The 12068-nt window shown below is 31.3% G+C and overlaps 2 protein-coding genes across 2 annotated transcripts; one reads left to right on the forward strand and one right to left on the reverse strand.

The window, feature by feature from the left end:
* Window positions 1–1655: 1655 nt before the first annotated feature.
* On the reverse strand, window positions 1656–5180 carry LOC100801236 (50S ribosomal protein L6, chloroplastic). The gene is made up of 3 exons (XM_003548139.5): window positions 5047–5180; window positions 3539–3847; window positions 1656–2097 (listed from the first exon to the last, which is right to left on the reverse strand). The coding sequence occupies exons 1-3, from the start codon at window positions 5079–5081 to the stop codon at window positions 1761–1763; spliced, it is 681 nt and encodes a 226-aa protein (XP_003548187.1). The 5' UTR covers window positions 5082–5180; the 3' UTR covers window positions 1656–1760.
* A 3970-nt stretch (window positions 5181–9150) lies between these two features.
* LOC100802676 (heavy metal-associated isoprenylated plant protein 31) lies at window positions 9151–11066 on the forward strand. The gene is made up of 3 exons (XM_003548142.5): window positions 9151–9337; window positions 9726–9807; window positions 10536–11066. Exons 1-3 carry the CDS (start codon window positions 9332–9334, stop codon window positions 10862–10864), a joined length of 417 nt encoding a protein of 138 aa, XP_003548190.1. The 5' UTR covers window positions 9151–9331; the 3' UTR covers window positions 10865–11066.
* Window positions 11067–12068: the final 1002 nt, after the last annotated feature.

Genomic DNA, 12068 nt, shown 5'->3' on the forward strand with positions numbered 1-12068 from the left:
TAAGAGAGATCCAACAGTCTTGGAACTTGAGCGAATGATCCAGTACACGACAACAAGGAGCCCATGCATGACAACAACCAGGAGTTCTAGAGGGAAGGAGAAGGAATATATAGGGTGAAGAGTGCATGGTGATACGGAGCTAGTTGTTTAAACTTAAAATAAATGTTTTTTTAAAAAATTATTAATAAGTATATATGATTTGCTTATCAAAATAATTAGAAATAACTTTTTTTGTGTTAATCTTATGTTTTATTATGAAAAAAATTCTAACTAATTAATCTGATATTTGATCAAAAGATAAATAAAATTTGATCTAGAATTATTTTTAGTAAAGATTAAACTTAAGTATTACTTGAATAATTCAATTTTAATTTCAGTGCATTAATCGCTTGTATTTTATTTACTTGATTAAATAGGCTTATTTTATTAAAAATAAGTATTGTTTTAATAAATAAATTTATACAAATTGAACTATGAGGACAAGATTAATCTAATGGTTATTATTTGTGGTACACCATAAACCATATATATGGAAGTCTTCTCCATAATAGAATTCGTCATTCTATGAAAATACGTAAAGTCAACAGAGAGGAAGTTGTAGGATACTTTGATTAGTTTCAACACTTGTAGATTTTACTAAAAAAAAAGTTACACATTTTAATATATTTTTTCTTAACATTTCTAGAACAAGTTATTCACTTATATTCGAATGCAAAACTAAATTTGCACTTATAAGAATGATGGAAAATCCGAGGTGATGTAGCTGTGTAATAACTAGTTTTGGAATTTTCCAAAATTACGATCCTCTGTTAACTACAAACATTTTTGTTTTGCCTTGCATCTCTTAATTAGACATCTTTTACATGTGTGATAGATTTTGCCTTGCATCTCTTAATGGCTTGATGGACTTTATTTACATGTTTGATGTTAGACAGTAGTGCACGGAACTTTGTAAGGAATTTGAATTCTTCTATATTCTTTTCTTTTTAAACCTACAAGAGAATTAATAAATAAGATTGTCATGGTTAAAAACTGTCACAGAATCTTAAATTTAAACATAAAGAGAAACTAAATTCATATGTTTTCAAAAAGTTGAAAAAGTAAATTGGTCAATTTAAAAACACAAGACCAAAACCAAATTTAACCGAAATTCAAGGATCAGAAACATTTTCCATACATTTTATATTAAAAGGTAGGTGTTTATCTTCTTTTTTTTCCCGATGCAAAGTGTTTTTCTTCAAAGAGACTCTTAGTTAAACCATTATATATCTTAAAAAAAAGTGCCCTTTTACCCAAAAAAGAAAAAGCACCCTACCAAAATAAAAAAATAAAAAAATTCAGGAAGAAAGTAAAGGCCAGAAAAGGTAGGCCGCCAAGTGAAGTTAGTTTTTGAGCTGCAATCCCTCAATTTTTTTCCATTAATAGTTTGCATTTATAAGGTTGACAAACGCACTCAATTTCCCAAATGATGAGAAGCCACTCTCAGTGTATGCTTCTTGGTGAGATTTATCTCAAGATAACCAAAAGCAAAACAAAATTGGTTATTATCATGATAGATTATCCATCAACAGTTATTATCATGCTCACACTATAGTGACAGTTTTGGATTGCTATGCTTTTAAATCTCATCATTAAGCATAAGTGACTCAAGCTTATCTCAATGAATATGAATTTTTTTTACTCGGTTAAAATATTTCCATTGCTAACAAATGAGGAAAAACAACAGGAGATAAATGAAAAAGGAAAATTGAAACCCCCCATTACTTCTTCTTCCCTGCTTTTCCTTCCTTTCTCCTTACAATTTCATCAGCATATTTGACACCCTTTCCTTTGTATGGTTCTGGGGGTCTCCACTTCCTAATTGAAGCAGCAAACTGGCCAACCTCAGATTTGTCATACCCACTAACTGTGATTCTGGTGTTTTCCTCCACCTTCACTTTGAGGCCATCAGGGATTGTCATCTTAACAGGATGAGAAAATCCAAGATTCAGCACAACTTCGTTTCCTTCTACCATAGCACGATAACCAACACCAACAAGTTGAAGTTTCTTGTCAAAACCTTTAGATACTCCAATCACCAGGTTGTCTGTAAGTGTCCTGATAACATTTATTTGCAAACCACATGAGAGTCAAGTATGAATACAGACAAATGAAATATAATTAGATTTCATATATTTATGAATCCAAATTGTGAAGCACTGCTTAAGCTTCCAAAGGTGAAATTTATAATTCTACTCGTACAAAAAAAACTTTCATACATGAAATGGAATGATGGTGATGATGATGATCACTATAAAAGCAATACCAACAATAATAATAGCATTATGTCAAGCCAAGAGATACCAAGAGTTCATTTCCCCCAATAACAAACAAAAAAAGTGAATGATGAGGATCTGCAAAATGTATTGCACAAATTTGAATAGTTTCAAGACTATTCATAAATGCAGGCACAAGTCTATAACTTAAATCCTTTGGGACACTACTATATCTCAAGCTCAATAACAAGAAATAACCAATCTCTGAACTACCAAGGGTTACTTGTAAAAGTTAAGTGCACTGAGAGTGTGATCAATGTTCTCACCGCCAACGTTGAAAAGTTGCAAATAACACAAGCTTTTTTCATCAAATTATAGACATGCCAAGAAAGGGGAGCTGGGGGGAATTGCGAGGGGGGCGTCAAAATGGAAGTTATCAATAAGAACTTCAAGGAACCTTATCCCAAACATGATTAGTTACTGTTTGTTGTAGAAGGGACAAGAAAAACAACAAGAACCATCAGGGTTTTGATAACCAAGATATTCTCTGAATTCATAAACACTGAATATTGTAAACATAATATTCTTTTTAGGCGGTATCAAATGGGAACTGGGGAGTTTATTCCAGGATTTGAAACTATTGACTTTCAAGTCACAAGTGAAGCCAACAACCTTACTGTTGCATCAATGCTTACCCTTGCAATACAAAAATCTAATCAGATATGAAATTCTAATCAAATTATAGTGTCATGAAAACAAGTCATCCAACATATGGTCAAGATCACAAAATTCCCCAAATAATATAATTATCATAAACCAATAAATTATCATGATTAAGAATAACATTGCCCAATTGGCAAGCTCGTCCATTCTGTATCACTACTTTCCTGTGTTATCTCTCAAGTAATTAATCCTTAGAGTCCCTATACTGGAATATATTATTGTCATGACTAAGTAATAGCTACCAATATCTAGCTCAAATAAATTATTGTCATGACTAATGAGAAAGCAATGCCAAAAAATGAATAATAGGTTATAAATTTACAACAATAATTATCCCTCAAACATTGACGCAATATGCCCCAGACATTGGCCACATCTCATATTTCCTATAATCAAATAAAAATAAAGGTTTTCTTCCAATTTCTTTTCAGTGTGTTAAGAAAATAGTTTTGAAATAATAAGAAATAGGTGCAAAGGCAACCAGCATGTATTGAGAGAAAATGGAAATGTAATACTCCCAAATCTTATTTTTTAAAAAAGAGGTCAGCAAAATGAAGTACCTAAAAAGCCCATGCATTTGATTGGCCCTTCTGGTTTCAACTGCCTTTTTAACCCTTAGAGTCCCTGACTCTTCCCTCTCAACCAACACTTCTCGAGGATAAGTTAATGCAAGTTCACCCAAAGGACCTTTCACTTGTATATCCTGTCCTTCCAATTTGACTGTGACATTGGATGGCACAGGAATTGGTTGCTTCCCAATTCGTGATTCCTTACATTCTACAGTCTTTCTATTGAAACCAACATGAGCACCAGGAACACTTGAAACTCTGAGTTTATTAGTCTCACCAACAAAAACCGACTTCAAATTGCTGAAATAGAACAGAATGATTAGTGAGATTTCTCAAACCTATAGAACATTAACTTTGAGTTAAAGCAGCTTTTCATCAACTAAGAAATTAATCAAATTATATCAATCATATGAACACAATGCATGCCTCACATCACCATGTTTGTATAAAAGGCTCGTTATTTAATGTCCTCCTTAAATTTATAAGTTATTTTCCACCTCGTAGCCTTTGTAATCATTGTTAAAATGCAACTTTGAGGAAATGTAAGTGAAACATCCAACTAGAACATAATGCATGCCTCACATCACCATGTTTGAATAAAAGCAACCAATGAAGTGGCAGAAACAATAATGTTTCAATCCTTTCTGTGAACAGTAAAATATTTCACATTCCCTACAAAAATGATTTTATCAAGAATTCCCCGTTGGACTACTGAGCAAGCATGCTCATTCAACTTCTCATCAAGCCTGAACTTGTCACTTGCAATATGAAAAACACGTTCAGAGTCATTATTCTTCTTTTTTGGTGAACTTAGGATATCCCAAACGGGAAGTCAAAGACCATTCTTCGAAGAATTTAGATTCATTTAAGAGACTAAACTCTCGTAACATATGTTTTTTTATACCCACGGACTAGGGATCAAAGACCTAACCCCATGCCACTATACCACTGGCAAACATTTCATCAAATATTGATAACAGGCATTTGATTAAAAAAAAAAATTCAGAGTCATTATTCTTCTAATTTTCACTATACCACTAACAAGCCTTTCATCAAATATCCTCAATGCACGCAACACCCACTTCATTGAATTCCAAGCACAGATTCACAAGATGGGATTATTATCACTATCATTATCATCTACTAGCAAATCATTTAGAAAACCATATTCAATTAAAGACCCATAAATTCATTGAGCCAGCGTATAATTTTTTAGACTCAATTGAGACTTGAAGAACTCAGGGCAACTAAGTGAAACAGTGAGAGAGTTCAGAAAATTGGGCTGTCCCAAAGTTCGAAACTTTGTGTGCTGCTACGACAAAGGATTCAGAATCCCGTAATGGGTGTTTTTTCATTCAAGCGATGCAACACTTGATAACCCTTTAACAGTTATTGAACAAAGCAATGTAACACTGGTGGTGCTTCAAAACGCAGGGAATTAAGAAAGTGAAGTAGAATAAGTGGAGCAAGGAAGAGAAAGAGGGAGTTAGGAGCTTAACCTGATGCGAAAAGAGGAAGTAACTGAGGAAGCCATTGTTACAAGGTTGTTCCACCAAGAGCAAGTACTGAAGAAAAAGCCTTATCCTAGGAGGTACCTGTTATCTGCAACGGTGACGTATCCATATTTTTTATTATTTTTTAAATAAATAAAAGCGTGATCGGGAATAAGAAAATGGAAATTAAGGTTTGTGGTCCAACAAATGTGGATTGGGTATTAGATCATACATTTTGGGTCCAAAAGCCCAACATCAATTTAAGCTTCAGTGTTCCAATTCTAATGAAACAATGGTGTCATTTGTGTATGTCAATGTTTTTTGGTTGAGTAAATACTCACTCTACTGATTGTCCAACAGGATAAGAAAATCACATGTTAGTTTTTTCTTTGAAAAATTTGGACTGAAATAGTTTCTAGAAAAAGCATAAAATATAATTTTCACATATATGGAAGAACACAAAAGGATGAATTTGATATCTATTTTGTATATTTATTATTCTAATTTAATAACAGCTTTTTCATAAAAATAAATAATTACAATGTACTGAGAATGTAAATATTTTTTAATATTTCCATCTAATCATAAATTTTCATAAGATAAAATTATTAATTTTTGTAATAATTAATTTCAACCCCATGCTTCGGGTGTTTTTTAATTAACTGACAGTGAAAATATTTACATTGCTAATATATTAAAATTAAAATCAAAAAATAATCTACTAATATCATGATGTTTTAAGGATCAAGTGGACCTACTCTTTAAAGGATCAAGAGAATGATATGCTTTCAATTAAGATTAAAACAATTCTCTAAATTATTATAAAATGTTTTAGTAACACAGCATAGTCTATACATATTTGAGCAATTTACTAAGTATACACGGCCTATTATTAGAAATCCATGAGTTTAGACTTAAAGTTCATGTTCATCTTGGTTCGTGTACCATATCATAGATTGTGATTTGATTTTAATTAAATCACAATCTTTCTTCTCCATAGCCTAAATAGATCTTATTAGTTAGGATAAGTGAAATTGGATACTGGTTATAACTTATAAACTATCCATAACATGAATAATATGTGTGTAAAGGAAAAGTTACGAAAAACATATAAAAATAAGATGTATAGAATATGCTAATCCATTATATGTTTTTTGTTAAGAGCAAAAAAGATACTACTTTTTGAGTTGCTTCTTGAATCTTCAGTGGTAAAGTAGATTTTGTGAAGTTGGCTCAGGTCCTTGGTCTAAGAGTAACTAGCAGAGCTAATGCTGGAACTGCCCAACTTTATGCTGTAAAGTGTGCTTGCTTTAGAATATATGTCAAGTCCCTCCACCTATATATACACATAACTGTTCTCTGGTTTTTTTTACTTCTTTATGCTGATAAATTGTTTTCAACGTGGTGATGATAGTCTTCAACATCCATCATGTGTACTTGGCTCCTTTCATCACATGCAAGAATATGGTTTTACAGACACAATGTTCTGTGAACACAAAAGGGTAATAACAAAGTGTTGTTCCTCCAATTTGAGAGTGTACTTCTAAGATTAGCATATATAAAAATGATAAAAAAAATGTGGGAGATAGAAATACTTTTTATACCATGTTATGGTGTCAATTTTTTTATATTCAGATAATAGAGTTTGCTGTTCTTTGGATGAAGATTTATGTATGAAGTATGAAGAATTTAAACACAGCCCTTTGTTTTTTTTTTATTTTGATGTATTTTTATCAAGTTTTGTTTGCAAGATATGCCTATTGTGAAAAGTTCTTGTGAGGAATATTTTGAAATCAGCTTTACTCCAGAAGATCGCTATCTGCCTTTTCAGTTTCGATTGCGAAAGTGCTTTTAACAGGTGGTCAATCAAATAGCAAATGTTAGTCATTTTAAAGCATATGTTTTTAACATTTAATGTTAAAAAGTTAATATGTTTTTAATAATATTTCAAAATTAGTTTAGAAGATTTTATTTTATGTAACAATAAAATAGTTAAAACAGTTTAAAAGTATAATTATAAGCATATCTTCAAAATTTTATATGGGAATGCAAATTTTCTAAAAAGAAATAGTAAATTAAAAAAAATTGACAAAAATATTCAAAATAAAATAATGCATACAGCAAGGACTAATGGTCTAATGTTGTTAAAAGAATTTATTTTTTCTTCTGAAAGTAATCAAACACATGAGGTGATCATGACACCATCCTTTTGGTTACATACTAACCAAGTATGAAGTAATCTAGTACCTCATTACTTTTTTTTTTTTACATATTTCTTTATAAATTATATTTTGACATGTTTTTTCATTGGTGAAAATCAAAGACATACTAAAAATTTATAATCACTCATACATCATGTTTAATCAATTAAGTTAAATCTTTTTGATACATTTAACATGTTTGTTTTGCCTCATCTCAAATATTTCACATTTAATATATAAGCATAAAATTATTGCATTGACGACTCAGCAGACAATAACAGTAACTAGGAAGTTGAAATCAAACTGTTATTTTCTTTTTCTTTTTTTCTGAGGTAACTGTTTTTTTCTTAGGCGTTCAACCTTTTGATGAGTATTACTATAGGCACCGAACTTTAAGGTAACAACAAGCATTTGAAACTAATTAGAGGAATATAAAATTAAGTTCTATGCATTGCAAACCATTGTGCGTTGATGCGATAGCAGCAGGAATTGTAAATGTTACATCATTTAGTTTCTGATGTTACATGTCTAGCACGCTTGCACCAACCTCCAACTCAATTTTGAAGTATATGATTGATCCTTTTTAGATGAAAAAAGAAAAGTTGGTGTCATACGTACCATCTTTTACATCCCTTAAAACATACATAAAATGCTGAATGATGTTAAACTGAGGCCAATAAGCTAGCCACGCAACTACAAAATCAATTGTTTCCTATACATTCGTGTAGCAACTTTTAAGTATTTAATGTAACTTTAAAAGATTAATTAAGTAGTTGTGACTTAATAAAATTGCTTAAAGTTTAAGTTTGTGCAATACTTTTCTGCGTGAATTTTTACTGAGAATCCTAATATGTCATTTTCGTTAAACTTAGTAGAATTGAGGGTGTTTCATTCTTCTGCCATGTTTGGCATAAAATAATTTCAGTCATTTTAAAATTTTGTAGATATAATTTAAGTAATAGTTAGAAACTTCTAATCCAATAATTGACTTTAAGATAAAATTATCTAATAAAATATTATTAAATAATAATATGACACTGGAATGTGAACTATCTCTTTTTTTAGAAGAGATTATATATATGTATGCGGAGAGGAATAAACGTAATGAGGAAATAAATTTTAAATGAGAGTAAGGAAAACAAATTAAAATTAATTTTTTAAAAAAAAGTATATGATCACTTTTTCTTGACAAAAAGTATATGATTACTTTTAAAAACATGACATCTTAAAAATTAAGTGTATGTTTGTGTTAACGTTGAGTTGTCTAAAACGTAGTTTCCCAAAGGATTTCCAACGTTACTTTTGTGTTAAAGCCCATGGGAATTCACGCTACCACGATTTCAACGACAACACAAACATAAACATAGCTTAATATGACTTGACCATTCATAACAAAAGTTAATGATCAATCTTTAATATATACAAAAAAAAAAAGCGTAAAGAGTAAAGAGAAATAATTAGGATTCAATTCATTAAAGATAATGGGCATTAAACATGTTAATTACAAGGCAACCCACCATGCACCTTGGTTAGTTTACAAGCAAGGTCCTACACCACAACAACATATGCATGCAACTAGCCATCATGGTGTGTGTCCAACAAAGAAAAGAGAGAAAAGAGAGGGAATTGATCAGTGATGTCCACCATTTGCATCATTTCCACTCAGAGATGTTCAAATTTTATTGGCAACAGGGGTGGTCCAGAGGAGGTAGCAAGTAAGTCAATGGGGACAAACAGGGGAGAGACAGAGGAGAGGGTGTGTGCCTCAAAATTGGGGAGCGTGAGAGGTTGCCACGCTTTTGTTGTTGTCCCACGCGTGAATATACTATACTATACTGTTACTGTGCACCTTTTTGGGGGGTTTCAAAACCCAATGAATCCCTTTTTCAGCCTAACTGTTTAAAAGAGACCCTTCACATAGGTTTGTTAACCAATTAGCAGCAACTTCACTTTGATCCAAGTTAAAGGCAGAGGTCAAGGGTCAGTGAACACACCACACCACCCTCTTCTTTTTCTTATCATAGATAGAGGCTTTCATTGCTTCAAACAAGAAGAGCTATTTCCATCTTCCAGTCTAGGATATACAAGCAATGTCTGTAAGTCCCTTCTTTTAATCATCTCTTTCTTTGCCACACAGAATGGTTTTGTTCATACCATGTATTTGTGTCTTTGAAGAGAAGTTGATTAGGAGTTTTATGACTGAGATTTGTGCAATGTGTGTGCCATTGCAGAATCAGTCATGCTATAACGGTTTTGAACAGAGTTATTATGAGTTCATGTATTTTTTGGATTTCAGTTGGATAGTTCAAAAGTTTTTGACCCTCAAAGTAACAATTTTTTCTTCTTCGTCGTTTTGTGGATTGGAATTTGAAATTGTACATTAGAAATTCGTAAAAGTACTTTTCCAACTGATATCTAAACAAGGCCTTATACATAATACATTATTAAGTTCAAAAGAAGTACTAACAACCATATTTCTTGCAGAATATGATAGAGGTGAGAGTTCCAAATCTTGATTGTGAAGGATGTGCTTCAAAATTAAAGAAAGCTCTCTTCAAGCTCAAAGGTACACTTTGCATAAGCAGTTCTTTTAGTGTTGGCTTTTTGGGGTCGTCCTTTATTTTCTGGAGGCTATGGGTTGAGTTTGTAGACATGGGCCATTGCATGGCAACAGTTGTGTGAATCTTAGCATTTTATTTGGGCTTTGATTTCCAAAATCCCATGTGCATTCCTCACTTGCTTTGGTAAGAGTAGAACCATGAGTCAATAATTTGGTACACCATATCCATTCTGGGGTCCATGTAGACCTCCCTGTTGGGCTCCATTTTTCTTCATGCAAAGGTGGCTCCTCTGTCACACCTTAACCAAATGACATTATTTGTCATCAGAAATAAAAATAGCATTTCTATAGGCTTACAGTTACAACAAATGTATTATCTTTTTTTAAGAAACTGAACCTTCACATTCTTATTTTTACTACTGCTATTATTATTTAGTAATCTAATTTCGAGGTAAAAGCTTGCAAGTTATACACCCAGAATTATTTCATTACTTTTCACAATGTGTATTATGTTACAAAGAAATACATTTTTTTTCTTAAAAAGTGAGGTCAAGAAAAACATGGCATGATGAGCTCTCATTCAGCATGAAAATAAGCATGCCCAAAAGCAATTAAAAAGTACCATAAAGTAACTTTTACATAATCCAAATTGGGTCACCTTTTAGTCACATGTATGATTAAGTTAGTTGCATATTTGTATGCACCATGTTAACTTTTGAATGTGTGATATGCAGGAGTAGATGAGGTGGAAGTTGAAATGGAAGCACAAAAAATAACAGTGAGGGGCTATGGTTTGGAGGAAAAGAAGGTTCTTAAGGCAATCAAACGTGCAGGGAAAGCAGCAGAACCATGGCCATTTCCAGGGCATGCTCATTTTTCCTCATTTTACAAGTACCCTAGTTACATTGTTAACCATTACTATGATGCATACAAAAGTGAAGCTACCAATGGAGTCCACACTTTCTTCCACACCCCTGCAGTGTATTCAGTTGCTGTGGCATCTGATGAAGCCTTTGCTTCTCTCTTTAGTGATGATAACCCACATGCTTGCACTATAATGTAATTGAACTAAACCAGGTTCATGTATACTTGTTTTCTTCACTTAAGGTTAGTTTCTCTTTGAAGAGAAGGTGAAGAAGCAAAATTGAGTGAGGCATCTTTTCCAAGGGAATTTTGTGCTTTGTTTATTGGTTAACTTTTTTTGCCAGTTTTCTTGAGTGTATTATCATGTGCCTCCTTTTAATATCCATTGCGTTGCTTGGCTCCTTTCTTTTTTGAAATTTTTTTTTATAATGACCTTGTTGAAATTAAAACATATAACCTTATGTATTTTAACTCAACATCCAATCAATAGATCTTAAAGGACTCAAATAACAATTACTTGTATTATGAATAACTTTTAAAATACTCATGCAATCTTAACATATTAAGATGCTATACAATTTTTTTAAAAAATGTATCAACAATTACTTTCATTTAAATATTTGATCATTTTAATATATAAAAGACAAAAATTTGTTTAAGGAAGTGAGATCCATTTCCAATCTTTACATTTCTGATTTTGTTTGTCGTATAAAAAATTTAAAAAAGGTAAAATGCATGCATCAAAAGTTATGACCATCAGTTAAATAAAAAAACATCTTAGTCATGGATTTTAAATAATTAAAGTAATTATTATAAAAATAATAAATTACCTTTTAAGTACAGGGATTAGAAGATAAATTTAATGTAATTATAGAAATGAAATGAATAATTTTTCTTTAAAAAAATTATATATTTTTAATTTATGTTATATGTTATAAAACAATCTAATGAACTACTAACAATTTATTAATTCGAGTGAAACTAGACTTGAATATCTTAAGTTTTTAAACTTTAATTTTATAAAAGAAAAATATATAATTGAATAGAAAATTTTTACTAAAATTATTAAGGAAAATAATTCAGTTGATTAAATATAATATATGAGTTGAGTTGTTATTAACATTTGATGATCTCTTCAATTCCTACCCATAAAATAAGATTTCATTAAAAATAATGGTTTTAATCGATTAGATTTTATTTCAAATATATTCATTCACAAAATTGATAAATACTCTCCAATAGATAAGATATGAAAAAGAAAAAAAGAAAACTCTTATGAAATATTCTCCAATAGAGTTATGACTCTGACAATGGAGTGGAGATATTGAAGGGGCTTCATTAAATTATATTGTGTACCAACTGCTACTGTAGTACTTTACATGCAGGTCAGGAGAATCTTGATT

This window comes from Glycine max, chromosome 16 (assembly GCF_000004515.6).
Source record: "Glycine max cultivar Williams 82 chromosome 16, Glycine_max_v4.0, whole genome shotgun sequence".
NCBI lineage: Eukaryota > Viridiplantae > Streptophyta > Magnoliopsida > Fabales > Fabaceae > Glycine > Glycine max.